Raw genomic sequence first — 22653 nt, forward strand, 5'->3', positions numbered from 1 at the left:
TTTTTTTTTTTATGATTTTAAAGCTGCTCTCTTTCTGCATTTTCAAGCTGCCACATTCACAGCCTCTTCATTAAATCCCGGCCACCTGTGCCTGGCCAGTGCAGGTTCAACAGCGGATAGTTTCCCAGAGACTAAGCTCATAAAGCAGGCAGTTTTGGACACCTCCCTGGACTGTCACCGACCGCAAAAATACACTCCTTTATTCCCACTTGACAATGACTTTTTGCTTGTGCTGGCGCAGCTCTGCAATGAAATGAAATGAAATTGACTGTAGAGAGAGCTATGGCTCAGCAAAATCTACTTTTGAGCAGTGTTTAGCCCCTCTCTGACGGTGTTGGCTCTGTCATCCAGTCAACGGATTTAGCAGGCCAGACACACATTCAATAACATCCTGATCACCGTCCAACCCTAATATGGGCTCCATAAAATGCTCCACTGCCAGCCGAGCTCATAACGTTCAACATCGCCACAGAGAGGACCGAGTAGCGCAGGGATCACATATTTTCATAGTCCCCTGACCTTGACGATTGAAAGTTATTTGTTTTAGGATAATTCTCAAGTGTATTAACGGGCCCAGTGTTTCACGAGGCTGGTGGTATAAACACAAGCTGTGTTTAGGTTTGAATGAGCCCAAGCATTCCTGAATGACAGGGAAAGGCAAATAGCGTGGTCAGAGCTGTTGGCAAGCAAGACAGTAGAATAGAATATTGAATCTGCCCAAATATGGAAACAGCCATAAAACAATCACATCAACAGCAGGACTCTTTCAGGACAAGCGTTTTTGTGGGTGTCCAAGTGAGGAGATTGAAATGGCATACATGCTTGCACTTGCGCACGCACACACACACGCACACACACTCATGTACACAAGCGCAAACACACGCACACTCACACACACACACAAAGTGTTGAACAGTATCTCCATTTAAACAGGGGAGTAGGGGGAGAAAGCACATAATGGCAAAACAAAAAGCACCAGAGAGACAATTAGCTCCTGCTCCTACAAAGTCACAATGGAGAGTGTGTACTTGTGTGTGCTCATTAATGTTTGTGCAATTTTTTTTGTGTGGAATTGTGCATACATGTGCCAAACTGTGTGTCTCTGTGCATGCGCTGCAGCCGGCCGTATGTATGCATGCCAGTCTACTTGTTTGCTCACCAATCAAATACTCGCCACTTGTGTGTGCATTGTAGCTGTCACTCTTCTGCTGCCCACAACACACTTATATACAAACACACACACACGCACACACACTGGTTGGCATCTGGGTTGGCATTTGCATTGGCAGCATGGCACCCGTGTCTGGTATCCACACAAAGAGGCAGAGAGCTGTAATCCAGACCCAGCCCTTGGTGAGTTTGTGGGTTTGTGTGTGTGCGTTGTGTGTGTCATCAAGAGACACAGTTGTCGTCCTTTGTGGGTTGCGTAACAGCACGCTTCAGCCTCGCTTTCCTCTTTCTCTGGCACAACATGCCACAGTGACAGCCAGACAACTAGCGCTCAGGCCCTGGAGAGGTGTGCCTGGCTACAACTATGTGTGTGTTTTGCACGTCGGCATAGTTGTGGTGTGTTTATGTCTGTTTTTATGTGACTGGGTGTGTAGCAGTGTGGTATAAATGTATGAGTCTGAAATCCTCCCAGGTGTGTATAATGTGGTCCGTCTCAGACTGTGTGATATCACACACAGATATACACAACAATCACTGTTGCACAGGTGTTGCAGTGCTGATATGCTTTTGTGTTCTCACACAAGGACAGATTTATACGAGTTACATATCTTTCGCACCTTAAACCACTCACTACGTGATTTGTGTGTGTGTTTGATTGTGTATGATTGCGTGCGAGTGTCTGTGCAGGAGACTCAGGTGTGGATTAGCAGGCTGGGGCTCAGGGAGCGAGCTCAACACACAGCCACTCCTGGGGGGGTTGAGTTGGGTGAAGGGGGTTAATTAACAATGGATACACAACTGCACATAGACAAACACATTTTCGCACAGGTGCATCTACACACGATTGACTCATAGAAGGAGACCTGTGTTTTGCTTCATCCCCAGCAGAGTATAGGTGTAGGTTTAAGGAAGGCATGTGTGAAGGCGAAGGTGTGTGATTGGATGGTACAGATATAGAAAAGTAAATTGGAGTCGGACAGACAGGTGGAGAGGTAAGAGGACAACATGGAAGACAGATGAGCAGACAGACAGAAAGCAAAGGTCAATAAACAGAGAGTAAGAACGGCAGAATGCAAACAGACGGAGACAAACAGGCAGAGGAGCAAATACACCAAACTAGATTGAAACTAGACGAAAAAAAGATGGAAACTTGACGGTTCAAGATACCAGGAGTTCCTGCAGAAGGAGCTGATACCAAACCAACAAACACACTCAGTAACAGGAACATCAAAACAACTTGTCTGCTAAGGTCAGACGGATAATAGGTTTGTTGACATATGAGCCAGTCCTTCGTCTGACATCTTCATCTCAACCTGATGCAGCTGAATTGATTGGGATATTTGAATAATTGATTGTACTAATGGGCTGCAAGGTGGATCGGTGGTTAGCACAGTTGCCTCACAGCAAGGTCACCGGTTCGCGTCCCGGTGGGGGCACCGGGATCTTTCTGCATTGAGTGTGCATGTTCTCCCTGGGCAGCGTGGGTTATCTCTGGACTCTCTGGCTTCCTCCCACACAGTTCAAAAACATGTTGAGGTTAATTGGTGATTCTAAATTGTCCGTAGGTGTGAATGTGAGTGTGCTTGGTTGTCTGTCTCTAAGTGTAGCCCTGTGATAGACTGGTGACCTGTCCAGGGTGTCCCCTGCCTTCGCCCAAAGTCAGCTGGGATAGACTCCAGCCCCCCACGACCCTCGTGAGGATTGAGCGGTGTATAGATGATGGATGGATTGTATTGATGAGACTACATTTACATGTCAGGTTTATTTTGACAGCCCAAAATCTAACTCAATATTTTTCATAGGTTTTACAAACCTAGTTCAAGTCCTTTGACGGAACAGTGTGACGCATAAATGCTGTTAAAGGTGATTCCTTTGTTGTCTGTACCACACTTGAGTCGGCAACTTTAACTCTTCTTTCTTTTATTTAATGTTTATTTAATTGACTTCTCAAGATCAGTGGAAGAACCACATCGGAGCAATGTACTTTCCTCTTATCTAATCCTTGCCAATGTCCATGGCCTCCAGGAAAAAAATTATATTGAGAAATAGACCATAAAAATCATGATATATTAAAAAATACTTCAGTACTGTACAGCATTAAATGCAACATTGTGGTACATCTTCAACAACCCTTAAACAGACACAACATACACTGATAAGTGCCTGCCTAGTATTGTGTAGGTTCCTTCGTGCAGAAAAAACTGCACTGACCTGTCAAGGCATGGAGTCCATGTATCTCTAAAGGTGTTTTCTGGAAGCAGGACATTCGCAAGGTAAAGCCTCAGTGGTTGGGAATTGATTTTACAGCACATAGCAGAGCATAGATGCTTGATCAGACAGAGATCTGGGGGAGGCCATGTTAACACCTTGAACTCTTTGTCATGTTCCTCAAACCATTCCTGAATTATTTTTGTAGCTTGACAGGGAGCATTATGCTGCTGATAGAGGGCACTGCCTTTAGAGAACACTGCTGCCTTGAAGGAGTTCTTGTGAGCTGCAACAATGTTTAAGGTATGTATCAACACTACATCCACGTGAATGGAAGACTGAACGCTTCCCAGCAGAACACTTTCCAGAGTGTCTAACTGGTGCCACCAGCGTGCCTGGTTGTCCTTCTTCGGACCACTTTTAGTCGGTACTAACAACTGCAAACCTGCTGTTGTGCACTGACTAAGTCATCTACAATCACAATTTAGCCCTTGTCAAACTTACTCAGATGCTGTTTTCCTGCTTCCAACACATCATCTTCAAGAGCTGCCTGTTAATAAGCTATTTACTATATTTAACCTCTTCCATTGTAACTAAATAATTGAAGTTATTCACATCACCAGTAGTGAAGCAGTGGTATTAATTTTGTGGCTGATTAGTACATATGCTATAGCCATCCATTTGTCCTCATTATCTCATACTACAAACTTTCTGTCTGTATCTCTTTGGAGAGCTGATTAAATGTAGTTTAAACATCAGGATCATGAAAAAAGCTCTCGTACAGGCGGTTAAAGCAAATTTTGGGCTCAGGTCTGGTGGAACAGTTTTTAACTCATTCGTTGGGTTTAAACACTTCTGATGGAAAAATACTGGAATTAACCTCTGGAGAGACGATTTTTTTTTTTTTTTATAAAGCCCTATTTATTTCAACTGAGCTGTAACATAACATTATAATAAGATATTCTCCAAGTGTATATGAATTAATTATGATTGTGATTATCATTCTCGGTATCAGTGGATTTAGCGCGGCAGGTTTCAGTGGACCATGCCTAATGCTGCTTCAGTGGAATTTCCAGTCTGGTACAGTTCTAAGGGAAACTATGAATAATGATTGGATTTTTAACATGAATATATAAATGATCAGCAAATGGCTGCTTTGTTATTGACCATTAAAGACAGCAATTGAACCCTGCTCTGCGCTTTAAAAAATAAAAAAAATGTATTCAATCATTAATGGAGAACTATTGATTACTTTCAATCTAGCGACGCCAGACTAACAGTCTGTGTCTGTAAAGGTCAGCAAACGAATCAATTGATCAGCGCTCATTATCAATAGAGACAGAGAGAAATGCCAGCGAGAGACAGCCGGCCCGAGTGACAGACGTACTGTATAAACAGGAAGACATACAGACAGCAGAAATATGGGCCCTGGACAAACTATATTGAGGTCATGGCAACAAAATGGAGGAGAGTCAGGCATACCATCTCATATAGGAGAGCAGAGATAGAGGGAGAGAGAGCAGGGGAAGGCACAGACAGGCAGATAGCAGACAGTCAGTGGGGAAATTACTGAGGGGTGCAGAGCGAGAGATGGCGGCCGACACTGAGAGAACGGTAAAATGTCAACTCAACACACACATTATGAAACACACAGATAGAGGAAGGGAGGCGAGAGAGAGAGAGAGAGAGAGAGAGAGAGAAAGGTGGGGATTGAGAAAGCGTAGAGTATCTGTGTTTGTATCGAAGTGTCTGAGGGTACATATGCAAATGTTACTGAGTATATAGGTTGATTTTACTCTGCTTATAGGTGAAAAGCAGACACGGCGGAGTAGTCACAAGGAGTGCAGGGAAAAGTCAGCAAGTGGGTGAAAGTCGTAATACGATTGCGATAAATGCAATAACAACTAATTTGCAGGGGGTTTTTTTTTTGCACTGACATTTGTACATAATTTAGTTTGAGATCTGAGAAGGAACATAGTTTTGCTTAGATAATAAAATATGCAACTTTCACATGGTCACGTTGTGCATGATGCTCATTACGTGAAACAACCCACTTAGCTGTTCCTGTGTTCCGAAGATGAAGCGGGCTGGAGTTGAATATTTAATAAAGAAAATACTAAATGTAGATGGAGCGGGGGGGAGACTGTGAGAAAGGTCTTGATTCAGACGCTCCTGACGTTGAGAGTGCAGGTGCAGGAGGGGAGATACCGACTGAGACAGTGGAGAAGAAAAACTACTGCATTCAATCACAATGGTTAATGGTACAGAGGCAGCAAAATTAAATGAATATTAATAACAATCACATTTTTGGCTTCCCACAATTAAATCAACATGATCTAGTGGAATACTGACTTTTGAAATGTGTTCCACACATAAAAACTCCACTTGTCCATAAACCTGACTATAGAACACTTTATTTTACTGTTGTGAACGTGACTTTATGGTCCGATAGGAGACTAGAAGCTTCTCTGTCACCTAGCTGGCTTCCACTGAGGCTCCCATGTGAGGCATTTAGGGAACATCTTTAAATTGTAGCATCTATCGATACACAGCAAGTAAGGAGTTGTCGCAATTCAATGAAACAACCTTTCGGAAAAAGACTGGTGACAACATTAATCATATTTTCAGATTCAATTTTGTTGCAAACATTAAATCTCAAGTCGCTGTCCAGTCACTGTCAGTGCAAAACTAGAGTATTCAAAGACGAGCATTCATCAGTGTGCAAGGCTGATTAATACCATGCTGTGGGGTGTGACTCATTCCTGTGCTGGTGCAACTAACTGAGAAAGTTGGTAGCAGTGCTTAGACTAACAAGTGTTTCTAGTTTGTGGCTGGCATGTAGGATTGAATAAGTTTGCTGTTCTATTTTTGCTTCATAATATTTGGAGTACAAGATGAGCACAGCACATATTAGTGACATTTGTCCATGCTTGTTTAGTAGACTATTTGTTTGCCTGCTGCCTCATTTGAAACAATCGTGAATTATAAAGTGTGTATTTTGGGATGTTTTAGTGCCCTTTGATTGCTGTTACTCCATTCAGATAATGGTGTTTACTTCTATTTGCTAACTTGCGGCGCTCTGTCTTTTTCCTGCAGTAACACAGTATCATCACATCTCATTTGATATGCCAGCTGTAAACACTGCTGATGTCCCGCGTCTGAGCAAAGACGTGGGGCATCGGGTCACTTCTGGTTAGGCGAAAGGTCAGCAGATGGTTTCATTTGGGAGAGAGAGAGGCCTGTAGCCTTCTGTAATTATGAATGCACTGTTGACCAGTCAGTGATAAACTCACCACTAGTCCCTGCTACTAGCTCCAGACCCATTGTCAAAGCACATTCTCGGCTCTATTGTGCTATTCTCCTGTGGGAGAGGGGCTGGAACAGGCAGCTACATGGTGGTTTTCCTTTATCATTTGTTATTGTCAGAAATAAACAGAGCTCACCTCCAAGAGATCATGGTGTGTCGCGGCGTCCTCTTCATAGCAACACAATGCACACTGTGTTGAAAAAAATAAAAAAGGAAAAAGAAAAAGAAAAAAAGGTGCTTAACTGATTTATTTTTTTGTTAACAATTTACTGTGATTTTACAGATTATCCTTGTTTTGTTAAATTACAGATAATAATAATAATAAGGAATAATAATAAGGAAAATTCCCAAAAAGTAATAATTTACACAAAAAAACAGACCAAAACTATAAATAATGCCCACATCAATACTATATAAATGGCAATTTGTTCTTTTACAATGTTTGACTGTAAAATAAAACTATTTATATAGTTGAATTTTAAATAACGTATTAATTGGTGTGTTGACTGTAAAAAGAAAAAGCCTGGAAATAATGTTTACATAAAAAAATCTGTATTATTATACATTTTAATTTGTTTAAATTGTACAATGACGACCATAATAAATTTCACTGTTTTACTGTCTTGATGTCACCTAAAAATATTCTCGTTTTCCATACAGCATATTTGCATTTATTTTCACATTTTTTTATATATTTTTTTATGTTAAAGTATTTCATCATCTCTAAAAAAAAAAAATTTAATTAATTACATTTTTTTTAAAAAAGAGGCACACAGGTTACACCGCCAAAAGTTGCAAAACTTTGCAACTAAATGAAAAAGTGGGGCGCAGCAGTGCAACTCATGTAAAAAAAATCTGTGACTTTTTATAAAACGGGTATGAAAACATACATGTTCTAAGAAGAAAACCTTCTCACTGAGGTACTCAAGTCATGACAGATTTGACATCAGCTGTGTGTAATGGCTTTTCATGACAATTAGGGCACGTCTATGTTTATGTGTGTGTGGGCGGTGTAGTTGATGCTCCATATGGGCCACATGTCACCATTAAATATTCATGCATTGGATTTGTCTTATTAACTACTGAACAGATCTGCATAAACACACGTGCGTGCACCTACACATTTATGACAAGACATCCTTGTTGAAGCTATATAAAAGGAACCATATATTTAAGTTATTGAGGGCTGCCTAATATGAAGCAGCAGTTAAAGCATGTTGTACACATACACAGATGCTGCACGTATACACACACTAACGCACAGTGACAAACACACACGCTGTAATGGCATCTCCAGGCGCTGCAAATGACAACGTCAAGAGCGCCCAATTACCACGGCGACTGATCTGACTACCATTTTGCCTGCCTCTGTCAAATGCGCTCTGTCACACAGTCACCTCCCCCAACTTCAAACACACACAAATGCACATACAGCCAGAGCTGCGGAATGCATAATAAAAATTCACCCATATGCAGCGTACATACATGTTTTTTTTTCTTCCCCCTCTTCTCCAAGCAGACACCCCTACAAACCCTTGCGCACACACAGAGGAAACCCTTCTCCCTCTTTCCGCCCATCACAGCAGCCTTGGCATGGCATAGAGAGAGGCAGGAGGCCACATTTAGAAAACAGAAGGGGGCTGTTGCTCTGCCTCGATGGAGAGCTCACACCAGGAGACGCCTGCAGCTTCAGTGCAAAAGCCAGGATGAAAGAGGAGCAGAAACTCTCCCACACTCTTCAGTACACATTAGCCAAAATTCCCCTTCCCTCCTCTTCTTCTTCTTTTTCCCATATCATGGTGCGCTGCTTAGGGGGATTATGTTGTAAACAGGGCTGAGGAGCGCGGCGCTACATAGGAAGGAACAACAATTTGGCTAGTAGCTCCTGTCCTGATTAGATTGCGAAGACATTGTATTTTTTTGTTCTGCTTTTTCAACATTTTCTGCATCTCTGACTCTGAGATATACAGCGGTTTGTTGTTTTGGCGTTAAATTTCCCACTTGTCAGTCACACAGTGTAGGCAGAATCCTACCGCCGTGTCTTTTCCTTTGAGCTTCTGTTCTCGAAACTTGAGTTACGTAGGAGACATTCTTTCCTTGTTTTCTGTTCCGTCAGTTCATTTGTCACCACTTATGCCTACCTCCCAGCTTTTCTTGCCGATCTCAAACCACCTACTCCTACATTACCTTCCATCCTACTTACTGAGGCCTTCAGTGAGTATAGGTTGAATCAATAGAAGATACTTATTCATAATACCTAGCGGTGGAAGAAGTACTCAGACTACTTTCTCCAGTGGAAAATCAGGTTTTGCACCTTGTTAACATGTCGATGTGGTGTGTTTTTTATATGCTAGAAGACCCACCATGAGCAAAATAGGCATGGGAGGAGCATTTCCACCTGATGACAGTCTGAAAAACACATATTCAGACAGCCTGGCTCTCATATGTAACAAACCTAAATTCTGTCAGCTTGTGGCGTGGGGCTTCGTCTGTGATTTTTATTCTTCAGAATGGGCTTCCAGTTCCAATGTGTGTGGCTGAATTACCACAATATTGCAACTTGTCATTGTGTAGTGAAAAGTCGTCTTACAGTGTTTAAGCAGAGCCACAGGTGAGCTGCACATTGTAGAGGAAGTGAAAAGATTTATCTAAACCATTATTTTCATGGAAATAATTCGACATATGTAACTTAGAGATTAAAGGTTAACTCAACAACTGGAGAGGGATTTTATATAAAATATAGAAATGTCCATCCATCCATCCATTTTCTATACACCGCTTAATCCTCACTAGGGTCGCGGGGCGGCTGGAGCCTATCCCTATCGCCCTAAGCCTTCCGACTTAGGGCGAAGGCAGGGGACACCCTGGACAGGTCGCCAGTCTATCACAGGGCTACACTTAGAGACAGACAACCAAGCACACTCACATTCACACCTACGGACAATTTAGAATCACCAATTAACCTCAACATGTTTTTGGACTGTGTGGGAGGAAGCCGGAGAACCCGGAGAGAACCCACGCTGCACGGGGAGAACATGCAAACTCCACGCAGAAAGATTCTGGTGCCCCCACCGGGACGCGAACCGGCAACCTTCTTGCTGCGAGGCAACAGTGCTACCAACTGCGCCACCTTGCAGCCCCATATAGAAATGTAAAAACACTAAAAATAACAATTCCACCATTTCTAAAATCATATTTAAGCAATAGTACATAAGCATTAGCAGCAAAACATTGTTAAAATGTTAAAGTAAAAGTGCAGGTTTGCCCTCTCTAAGTGATATTTTATTCTATATGACATCATTAGTGAAGCATCGGTGTCTGAGGCTGAGGGGTCATGAGTTGATTAATGCGTAGGAAACCAAAAAACAAAGTTCTGATACACAAATCTGTTTTTGGTTTCCTCTAATCTTTGATGCTTGGTAACATTAATTAATAGGAAATCATGTAATAATTTAAGAGAGGTGTTAACAAATCATCTCCAATGTTGACCTGACCACACTATGCTCTTTGGTGTAACCTTTAACATTAGTTAAAAAGCATGTGAGAAATTTAAAAATAACTAAAGCAATCCGATGTCTAAAATATGTAGCACCTCAATCCTGACCCGAAGCCCAGTATTTTAGTAGATCTACTTAGTTACTCTGCCCCACTGCTAAAATCGTTTTTCAAAGGTCATTACTTCAAGGCTGATTTAAGGTAGAGATTGCCGCCTCCGCAGCAACACAATGGAGGTGAATGGAATTTTGTTTGCACCAAACTATCAACAGTTTTCTTTGGCAGTTTGTAAAGAAAAAACGCCCACGGTGAGGTCACGCAGAGAAACTGGAACAATGCTGAGCGTTTGAAGTTGTGTTTTGAATGTAATTTCTCAATGCTGTGAGAACCATAAACACCGCTTCATTCACCTGCATTGTGTTGGCACAGAGGCAGGAGTCATAAAGAGGAGTGTCTGAAAATCTGGATAAATAAAACTGCAAGTATTTACATGGATATAAACCACTGGAAAGTAAGTGAGCAAATATGTTTTATTTTTAATTTGGTTCAACTGACACTTTAATTACACCTCTGCCTGTATGCCTTAATTGGCAAATTACAGATAATTCTAACTTGATATAGCAATTATCATAAAAAATAACAGGATGGGGTAAAACTCTGTGCCAGTTTCCAGGCAAATATCAACATTCACCACGATGCATTGTGCTTTTTCATATTCAAAATAAAGGCTTTTCCAGGTTATTGTGAGAGGGATTTGATGTTTACGTGAGCCAACTCCCAAAGTTCGACTCAACTTGGATTTCTTGAATGTTAATAAGATGCTGGTGTGTGTGCAAACATTGTTATGGACCTGGGTTCAGGAGAAAAATATGAACATATGGAGAGAGGAAAATGTGCCAGAGACTGGAGAATAAAGTGGACTTAATAATGGCCAGAGGTGTCATTTGAGACACGCAGAGCCCTCCAGCTCCACCTCCACCCCTGCACACATGCCTAAACACACGCGCGCACAAACAAATGTGTAAGCTCATTGACGCACAAACATTTAGGCTGGCCTCATTTCAGCTGCTCGCCTCTTTTTCTTTCTCCTCTGCCACACACACACACACACACACAGACGCACACACACGCGAAACCACACATCTCTCGTCTCTGGCCAGGCAGTCGAAGCGGGGTCAGAGTTCAACTCGGTAATGGAGTCTCTCCCACCTGGCAGTGTCAGGTAATACACAGAGGGGGAGGTGTGTGATTGCATGTGTGCGTGTGTGTGTCTGTGTGGGGTGGCTGAAATGGGGCCGAGCTGAATGACCCAAATTGTGGCGGCAACCTTGAAGAGCTCAGGTGGTACACGATGAAAAATAAAAATCAGGAGATAGAGGGAGCAGGAGAGAGAGAGAGAGAGAGAGAAAGTGAGGATGGGGGGAGAGAGAAGGTGAGGAGGAGGAGGGAGGCAGACAAGGAGCACCGTGGTAATACGTGTCCTTAAACTGATTTCAGTTGTTTTCTGAACGAGGTGTGGTCCTCTCATCTCTGCATGGCACTGTTGCTGATTGAAGGCTGTTAGAGGTCTGCGTCAGTGTGTGTGTGTGTGTGTGTGTGTGTGTGCACATGAGTGTTTGTGAGAAACACGCAGAGAAAAAGTGCAAAAGAGTGTGTGTGAATGTCTTTTGTGTGTGCACAAACGCATACATTATGTGCATTATACTTAATTCCTTACCTAGATGCAATCATGATTTTTGACACGCTGTGTGTATTCTGCTCTACTTTGTGTGTGTGTGTGTGTGTGTGTCTGCAGAAAGTCGTGATAGGCTGAGCAGCTGGCTGTTTCTTAGCGTCTCTGATTAGTAATCAGTCAGCATTGTGCCTGAATGCAGATTGTTAACAGGGCTGATGGACCTCATCAGAGCCCCAATCTAACCCTTATTTGGCCTCATACGTCTCCGTCTGAGTATATTCAAATAGATTGTAATAGGAGGTCATATGATTGGTCAACGGGCACCACTTTCACCTGCACGTCCCTGATTATACATCAAGTCATCCACACTGACGCATTTCAGCCGATGATTCTATTGGAACAGATAAATGAAATCCCTGACGTTACACAATCTACGTTAGCGTTGTCACAAAACTATCACTTTGACACGACACCTGCCTAAATATATGGATTCTGAAGATATACGACAGCAAAAACATCAGGAAAAATGTGCAGCAGTAGATGGCGGAAACTGGAACTTAAAGTTTATAGTTTAAAAAGGAACGAGTGAAAACATTTTGGCAATGTCAATGCAAGGCAGGAGTGGATGTGAAAAGAAGCCATAAAACAACAGGAGGGAATTATAAAAGGCTGCTGCTTATAATAAGAGAAATTCTTGCAGAGGTAAGTGCAACAGTACATTAGTGCACATTTTAATTACCCGCTTTCTGCAGGAATTGAGTTGATTATTTCTAACTGGTGTTGTCAATCCACATAGTTGTGAACACCAGACTGTTAGTAGCTTGCAGTAATGTGAGTTAATGTTACCAATGTGAAGGCTGTATTTGCATACAGGGATGTTTTGCCAAAGTACACTAAGTTAGCCAAGAAGAATGTAAACAGTCGTCATTGCCTTTAATTGCCTCATCAAATTTAAACATTAGTGAAACAAGTCACACAATAAATCACGCCTGATTTGATTTATATTTAAGGGAATTGTGTAATGATTTCATCTACCACATTTGCTAACCGGTCGCGCTCTGAAATCTTTGAACAAGTCTGTCAGCGAGACGCTTTGCCGAGTCGTACGTGTTGGCGCCCTTCAGTCCGTGTAGGTAAAACATCTTTTACAACAGGCTTTGTGGTGTCTGTTAGCTCACCCCGACTGTCGGCCGTAAGCCAAATAGCGCCGTATTTTGCAGCCAGCTCGTTGCCACTCCTCTTCGCCTCGTCACCTCCTTGTCACAGTGTGGTCATGAGAGAGGGGCATAGACTGTATAAAAGATGGACGTAGCTACCGTGACGTCACCTGTTGGTTTCTGCACTGAGAAAATGAAGCCAGGGTTTTGCTACTTCCTGGTTGACATCTTGGATTTTTGGAGCCAGTGACGCAAAAATCGTCGGAGGGGGGGGTGGAACCATAGGAGCAGCGATTGGTCAGACGGATTGAGAGGCGGGCCCTCTCTGCCCGCCCACATTTACCGCCTTCTGCTGGCTTCATCTGTATCTTCGCTGCCGACTGTCAATCAAGCCAGCCACGCCCCTTGCCCCGCAAAATGTTGACGATTTTTTAAAAATTCAGTATTGATTTATTTTCAGATTGGCCACCTGATCTCTGGACTTGACCATGAAAATTAATTTTTAAAAAATACTGAGCTGTAGGAATGCAGTATTTCGTGATCTGTGATCACTTCTTTTCCAATTCATTTCTATGGGAGCCAGGGCTTTTTGGAGCCAGGACTAGCGGACGTAGTGATATTGCAGGTTTTTGACACTTCCGGGTTGGCTTCATTTTTCAGGGCCGGTTGCTACGTCTATCTTTTATTCAGTCTATGGAGAGGGGGAAAAAAAAGAGAGTGGAAGCAGACACACAAGGCAACTCACGGGAAATACGGCTTCTATTAAAACATTTTCTAATTCTTGATACTAATGGGGAATACTATCGTTTTGATGTACATGTAGTGTACAATTGTGACACTGTATCGTCTAGGAAATGCTTATTTTTTAATCCATGTTCTTAATTTACAGTCAGCAGTTATTTAGGTGCACCTGTATATTTACAAAGTTGATCACAGATGTGTAAATCTAATTATATGCTGTGTTTTATGTGTATTAAAAGGTGTCTGTATAGCTATGCACCAATCCACCTTAGGTTAACACATACTCTTTTTACACATGAGAGTGTCAAAGAGCAGATGAGTTGCATTACATTCTACAGCAGTGGTCATATGTTTGCACCTGATATTGTCGATCTCTTTCGCTATATTGTAATTTTATTATTAATATCTCTACTGTGTATTTCATCTGTTGCAGGGCTGACCATCCTGGCAAGAGGAATTCTTTCGCTGCCCCTTTCAGGCCAACTGTATAAAAATAAAACTGATTTGACCTGACCTGATCTGTACAGAAGTGCTAACAATGTATTGCAGCTGACAATTATTGCACAGAGTTCACCCAGCGACATGACGACTGGCGCTGAGGTGAGGACGTAGGTTTTATAAGACATTATTGTACCTGTTATAAGTTACACTGAATGACATTTCCAGATCAGGCTGCTACTAATAATTATTTTCATTGTCGAATCAGTTGATTAATTTCTTGATTAGGTCTGCAAATCATCAGAAAATGTTGAAAATGTTCATCGGTGTGTCCCAAAAAGTCCAACACTCAAATGGTTTTTGTCCTCAACCCAAAAATATTCAATTTACAGTCAAATGGGAGTAAAGAAACCAGAAAATATTCACATGTAAGAAGGAGGAATCAGAGAATTATGACTTTTTTTTCTTCAAGAATTACTCAAACTGATAAAAATAAAAATGATTAGATTAAAAAAAAAAAAAGTTGACAACTAACCAATGAATTCCAGTTTCCAGTTGGTAATCTTTGTGTCCGTCTCCTTAAGAATAATTTTGGTTTAACAAAACTAACAATGTAGTTATTACTGATAGGAATAGTCTCCCCCCCAAAAAAGCACAGATTTTAATTAAGTGAAGCAGCTGTCTGCATCTTACACATTACGGTTTAACTCAACACAGATCTGCTTTAGATGAGCGAACAAAACAGAGAACAAAGATGCAATGAAATTCAAAGTTTATGGCTCGCTGCTGCCAGAAATAGTCCGTTTCAATTTAGCTCGCGACGAAGTTTTTCAAACATTTCTCCTGCGTATTTGTTTTGAATACGTTTTGGTCCATTATTTCGACATTTTTCACTGTTGAAAAACATATGGCCGTATTGATGAATAGGACCTATTGTTGGAGGTATTATTTGTCATTCTGACTCGCTCAGAGTGATGGATGTGTGCGTGCGTGTGAATGTGATTTATGGCGCTGGGACTAGTACATGGTTGTGTGAGTGACTTGTGTGCGAGGAAAGGAAAACTCTATTAAGATGACCTTGAGAGGAACTCCTCCAACTACCTCTACATAAACTAACAATGAAAACTGAAAGTGACGAGCTGACAGAGCGTGTTTATGTGTGTGTTTGCCCACGTGTAATGTCTGGCAAGGTGTAATGCGAGGATATATTGTATTGCCGGTATGGTGATACTGCAGATTCCTGGAGAGATATGAAAACCTACACTATTAATTTTGTATTTCAGACAGACATATTTATATAGACATATTTACTATGAGCTGGATATATCCACTGATCTCCTTAGTGTCTGTGTGTGTCTCTATATTGGCTAAACAAGATCATTAAAAAGCTCTCTGCTTCTACCTTTACTTTCCTTCTGTTCTTTGGCTTTCTATTAGCTTCCCTATTTTTTCTGTCATTACATTTTTCCTCCCAGTTCCTTTGCATTTGCCTCCCTCCCCCTCTCTGTCTGTCTGTGGTAATGTGCTCTTAGTATATTGCCAGGGGAGGTCTGTCCGTTAACCACTGATCACCCGGTAATAAACACACTTCATTAAACCACAGACTCTCATTCATCAGTAGCCTGTTTACCTCCTCTATAGGAACCAGGCTTAGACACACACCAATCATTTACCAATAGATGTGTGTGGTTTCCTCCTGGTGGGACGTCTGGGCCCAACTTGATGATTTATTTGCAATTCTGACCATGTGCTTCTCTGGTAAACGCTTGACTTTGAAGGGAAGGATTACTTTCTGAAGCAAGGACACTGGGCAACAAGCCTGAGTGTGACTTGGCAAATGCTTAAAGTCATTGTGGAGTGATGGAGAAAGTACCATTTGAAAAACTCCTTGTTTGTTGTTAGCTATGTTGACAAATAGCCAATTTTCATGGCTTCAAAATACTCGTTTGGTAATATGAATCGTGTCCCTAGATGTTGAAGAGAAAAGATTTTTTCTGAAGTTTGCCACTTGCTGTGTCCCTTTTTTAAATGATTTGGTTCAATATGCTCATAAGTGTGAAGATATTTTGTTTTACACTGTATATAACACTACAGAGACATCCCATTCTGTTTCCATAGAAATGCCACAGAGGCCGCTGAAACAAACCCAGGCCGAAACTCGGTGAATGATGAAAATAAATTACCTTAAAGGAACAGGGAAACTTTTCCATGAATAATATAAGAGCCAGTCAGAGCACACAGATGGATTAAAGGCTTTAGATTGACAAGGACGCCTCTCAGCGGGGTTATTAGCTTAAAGAGACCATACTGGCAGTTTTGCACATTTTAGCCCATTAACTACAAATCACATATATTTCACACCATTTCCAGAGTGCATTGTTACTTTGAAGACTGATTTCCCACCTCTCTGACACTGCAGTTGTGAGCACGTTTGCATTTATAATTCTTTGCTGTTTGTGAATTCAGGGAAACACTGACCGAGACATTTTAAAAAAAACTTCATTCGTCCTTTCTCCTCCATTATCCCCAGTTACTTGCTGTACTACTTACTGTCTTATATTTAAGATTTAATTAATTTCTGAAAACATAAGCTTGTCAACATAAAGACTTTCAGATCGTTGTCACAAAGGGTAAAAAGTGGAGCCTCATCTAATGAATTTTCTTTCACTGTCAACAAATCTTACAGCTATTTTCTCGATTAATCAGTGAATCATTTTGTCAAGAACATGCTGACAATTTCTGTTACCATTGTAGCGGTAGTGAAAAGGGAAAATGATTGGGTCAGTTTTTTTTATAATTTTCCAGCAACGTGCAAACACACAGCTCCGCACCATCTGCTCAGGAATGATACGTACTCTGCTACAGGTGCTGCAGGCAAAGCTGATGTTGTTATAAGAGTTTATATGAAACATTTCATCGACTAATAGTTACAGCTGCGCAATTCAAATAGCCAGAATCTACATTTGAAACTTCTGCAACTGAGTTCCTTTGAGAACTGAGCAAATGTGATGCCAATTTCACTGGTTTCGTGTCTAAATAAGCATGAAAATATAATAACAATTCCGTGGCATATTTAACAAGCCAACGCTGATACAAGAAAGATGTCACTTATGGCAGAAAGACATTACTTTACCAGACAGATGAAGTCAGCAGTGTTGTTTATTACATGTCTGAAGAGGACACTAGAAAGGGATTGATTACAGAAAATGAAGCAATATAAAATCTACACAGTAAACACAAACCGCCGCTGCACAGGCATGTAGGTGCTGCAATATATACTTTCTGCAACAAACGTGACTGCTGTATCCAATTTTGAGTTGTTTGCGTTATGTTTTTCATTAGGTTCAGTAGGTGTATTACAGTGTAGTTTCTAAATGCTGTTATACAAAGTCGTCTGCATTCGTCTCTATTCAAACCAGGCTTTCTGCATCATTCTCGTCCTGGCGTGACGCATAGGCCTGTTTTGATTGGACAAAATCTGCTTGAATGGCGTCATTGATTGGGTGGGAAGATGGATGGCGGTCAGACAGCAATTTAACGTGACCCCCCTCCCCTGCCCGGCCCGTGTCAGAGTTAGAGCTCACAGTAAATCACAGACTCCACTGAAGGCAGCATAGATCACCGCTAACAACACTGCATCAACAAGCAGACAAGCACCGAATAAATACCACAGGAGACAGAGCGCAACTTTTAATAAACATGTTTTTTCTTTTTTGATCTCTCTCTGCAAAAATGTCAGCTTCTAAAGGTCAGTTAATGTTTGGATGAAAATGTTTCACTTTATTTTCTGATGAGTTTTTTTCTCTTTTTTTTTGTACCGTTTTATTGGGATAAAATTATTACATCTTGGAATCAGTGTATTAGATCGAGTGGTTCAATCAAACCTGGTTTGTTATTAATGTATCTTCCCTGTTTCTTCCGTAGAAGCCTGTTTTCTAAGCACTGGGATTCTGTAATCCCTCTGTTTACTGACTGAAAATCCCATTTTGAATAGTTTGCTTTGTGTTCTTCCAAGCCTGCTATGTCTGTGTGAAACATTTCTGTCCATCAAAATAAAATACTATTCAGAGAAAACATCCCAGGGGTTGTCAAAGATGAGAAAATGTAGTCAAAATCAATACTGGTTATGCTCCATCATGTTTTGTCTATCTAATGTCAAAAAAAACTATAATCAAATCATATTGTAAAGAGGCGGCTTTTTAAACCTAACTGATTGAATTACATCCCTTTTAGTTTGTTCTCAGCAACATGGGAGCTCGACTGAAAGAGCCCTTCTCCTAATACAAGCCAAAGCTACTCATATGAGACAATGGCATCAAATGCTGCCACTCATCCATGATGCTATTGAGAAAGCCTTGGAGAGTGGAAAAGGAATATTTAGCGGAGGGTTTCTTTTTGTTTTACCAGAATAGGTTTCCATTCCGTTCTCTTGGAAGGCAATAAAAACAAACTGTGGATGTTAGTGGGCGGGGGAGCCTCATCAATTTATCTTGTTTATGGAAGCGACAGGAGACCGCTCAGCTATTGTGTCTGCCTCTCTGCCACAATTGGTACAATACTCAGGACAAGGATTTAACCAGCTCCATCTGCCTCCTCCTGCACTCCACTCCGTCTCACTCTCTAACTCCCCGTCCCACTCATTTCTCCAATCCTAAGCATGAGCATGAGCGTATGCCTTCCTGCGCTTATTCTCTTTTTCTCCTTCATCCAAGCCGTCTCTATATCCATCTCCTTTCCATTCCGTTCACTGTACAGACTCTATCCTCTCTCTCTCCATTCCCCCCTTTTCTCCTTCCTTCATTGACTCCAGTGGCTCCATCATTGACTTCTCTGACCCTCTGACAGCCTTGACTTGACATTCAGACATCGTGTTCATCTCCTGTTTGTCTTCGTCAACACAGCCCAGGGTATTTGATCCATGCACAGACTGTCAATAGGCAACACAGCACGGCCTGTCCACCTCTGCACACGCTCTCTGGAAGACATCTATACTTCAAACTGGCAAGAACCTAAATCCTTTTTCATACAGCTGTGAGCTGCTGTGACCTGTTTTCTGTGTCAGAGGCTCAGATTTGTAGAGCCACAAGCTGAAGCTATGGTTTATTTGTACTTTATGTGTCAGTGGTTCTTACTGGTGAATTAGCTACTAGGACCGCTAAAGCGCTTGCTTGAATCGAGGCTGTGCTTTGTGTCAGCTTCTGTGACCTGTGATGTAGTGAAGGGTAACAAAGCTCAGTTTGCTTTCTATTTGCAAAACATACATATTCAAAGACGACACACAAGAGGGTGTGGGCTATCAAGTCTGCATAAAAATAGAAGTCAGCAGAATTATATGATACTATTTTTACACAAACTTTTATTGGCAATAGCACCACAATTAAAACAACAAACCACACAATATAAAAGATTCATCTGGTCTCATCTTGATATACGGTTCTCCTCCCCTCTCCAGCAATGTTTTCCAATCCCCTTGGGGGAATCCTGAGGCGTTCCCAGGCTAGCTGAGATATGCAATCCCCCCAGCAAGTTCTGGGTCTACACCAGGATCTCCACCCAACTGGATGTGCCTAGAAAACCTCTGAAGGAAGGCGCCCACGAGACATCCTAAACAGATGCCTGAATCACCTCAGCTGGCTCTTTTCAACACAAAGGAGAAGCAGAGCGCTACTACAAGCTCCCCCTGGATGACCCAGCCTCTCACCCCATCTCTAACGATGAAGCCAGCCACTCTAAATTCTAAGTCTACAGTAGTAACAATGTTTGATTTTGTAGTGACTGTTCTGCACAAGTTCACTCTCTGCCATACAAATTCCTTCACTCCCATCATCATGATGCTGTGCTGCTGAATACAAAACAATCTGTTGTAAGTGAATTGAAGCATATTCCAGTATAACCGGTTTGTTTCTAACACTTTATGATAGTTGCGTGCGGATCATTCTTGGTAATAGCTTTATAACCAGACACAGCTAAAGTATGACTGCACTTGAAATCACTAACACACTGGAGCAGACATGATCTACGTGCATCACATTCCTCCTTTGTCTTGCTGGATGCTTTCCCGCTCTTGACTTGCCTGTCGGCTGCTGTGCACCAAGAGGAGGAATGAGAGACGCCATTGACTCAGACCCTCCACTTACAACAGACTCCGCATTACACTATTGATTGACATCATCATCAGCTAAAGTACCACGGCGGCCGTGTTGAATGGGAAAGGTAACAGGTTGCAACATGTGGCAAACTCTTGGCTTTTACCTTTATCCAAAATATCCAGAAGGGATCTCATTTTCTTGCGAAATGCTTTGTGTATGTGGCGAATATTGAGACAGACAGTTAGTCATGGCACGCTGCACAGGCAACACAGGAGGCAGTGTTGAAGCTACAGTGAGACTGTTCAATGTCAACATTTTTTAAATTACTTTTTCCCCTCAGTATCTGTATATCGCCTGCTGAACACTGGTTGTACATAATGTACTGTGGGATTATCCAGTGTGAACACAATTTCTAGGATACTGGCAGTGAAATGCCTCCATGTTTCAGAACTAGAACTTTACAACATACATCTGCTGTCTTTCATCGCTGTTTCTCAAACTGAAAATACATTCATGTCATGATAATAATCAAAAACAACCTATTTTAAGAATCATTGTAGCATTGCAACTCGTAAAAAGAAGTGGGGCTGACACAATATCGGAAATTTGGTAGTCGGCACCAATACCACAGAATTTTCTGTAGTTCTCAATGCTAAACAGGATTCCAAAATAATAAATCAAATGAAAGCATTTCTAAATGAACTCTTTTATGTTTAGAAAAAACCTGCAGCGTTGTAACACACAGCAACACAGATTTTATTTTGACAGCCTGAACACTAATGACACAAGCCCACTTTTGTTATATGCAGCATCAGCTATCGACATGAGCTATAATTTCAGCTACTTTCAGACATGCACTCCTTTCCATTAATCTGACAACAACTGACATGTTGGTTTCATGTCCGAAATAAGCACCCTGAAAACATCATAGGGAGTAAAAGACAGCCAAAATCATATAGCATATATTTCTTTTTCGTTTATCTCTACACTATTACAAGCTGAACAGGACTTAAAAATAAATCTTTACTGCAATGAAGACAGAACAGGTCAGATTAGTCAGTTTTTATTAGATCAGTTTTGACAAAAAAGTTGGCAAGAGCTGAGGATTAGTTTGTCAAGAAGCTGTTTGTAGAAGTCTTTCCTCTGAGTTTATTCAATGTCTGCTGCATTGAATAGCAGCAGGATCCATATGAGTGTCTCGTTTGTGCACGTGGAACCATTGCGGTAACTTCATTCATTTGTTATCATTTTAAATTAGCCCTGACATGGAGACAAGATCGATCATCAGGATCTAACAGCGACTCAGACCATCTACTCGTGTTACATAGCAGTCAACTTCAGGTTGAGTCCTGCGCTCCACCGCAGCTACAGGGGTATTTTCATTGTATTGTTTTTAAAGTAGGGCGATAAATTATCATGACGCATGGACAGAACATCCACTGTTTAGGAAAACATAAATAAAAGAGGCTATTAGATATTTGGACAGTTTGATAAGCTGATATTAGTTTAGATTTAGTCTCTTGTCTCTTAATGCATTATCATAGCATAATACATTACTTGGTGTCCAATGACGCGTGAATGACAAATATCGTACCGTGGCTCTCTATGTTGCTGTTGGTGGGTATGTCTGGATAAGCAGTCACCAGTGCCATCACTTTAACAGACTGAAGAAGCAGCAATGTCTCATATTTCATGTTGGAAAAGGGCTTCAAAGAACTGCTAATGTTTGCCAACTGCTAAAAAATTGAAATAAAAAGACGTGTAGCAGTCGTAAATCACAAATAATATTGGTATACCATTCAAGATGTGACAAAATATAAACAGTCGGACAACATGACAACCTTGGATTCAGTGTACACTTTAAGCTGCTTCAACAAGTTTAAGGTTTCTTCTTTGTTTATTCCAAATGCTCCACAACAACACTCGCTGGCTTTTAGTCATCTATAACTAGTCCCTGACTGTGGGATTCAAACACTTGGTGCCACATAAAAAACAAGCACATTCACGTTTTCAGAATTTTGGTATCGACTCCGTACCAAAGTATTGGTTGTCATCCCAAATAAGAAGCTTTAAAAAATGTTGTAAACTGATATCAGTGTTATTTAGGCCAGAAATCGCACACAAATAGCAGCCGAAATCTCAACTCCGAAACCCATCATTTTTCATCCAGCATCGGTGCAACCTGTCAGATCTGTCTTTATGCCACATTAAAATATTTGCTGGGAAGCACTACAACATCAGCTCAGCTCCAAGCTCTGACAAAGTAGCATGCGTGATGGCAGCACTTTATTTAAACTAAAAATACCACCGCAAATGTAGCGAAATCAAAGCTCAGGTGTTTTTCCTACCACCTGAATGCAGATGTGAGCAGCA

At 41.3% G+C, this 22653-nt stretch overlaps 1 protein-coding gene across 1 annotated transcript in view; it reads right to left on the minus strand.

Annotated features, from left to right (window-relative positions):
* serpinh2 (serine (or cysteine) peptidase inhibitor, clade H, member 2) overlaps positions 1-22653 on the minus strand; it is a 137441-nt gene that overhangs the window by 93023 nt on the left and 21765 nt on the right. Inside the window, exon 2 of the mRNA XM_008286206.1 lies at positions 6822-6875. Coding sequence (XP_008284428.1) covers positions 6822-6859 — 38 coding nt within the window. The 5' untranslated portion in view covers positions 6860-6875. The remainder of the gene's footprint in view (positions 1-6821; positions 6876-22653) is intronic.

This window comes from Stegastes partitus, unplaced genomic scaffold, assembly GCF_000690725.1.
Source record: "Stegastes partitus isolate 25-593 unplaced genomic scaffold, Stegastes_partitus-1.0.2 Scaffold442, whole genome shotgun sequence".
NCBI classification, from domain to species: domain Eukaryota; kingdom Metazoa; phylum Chordata; class Actinopteri; family Pomacentridae; genus Stegastes; species Stegastes partitus.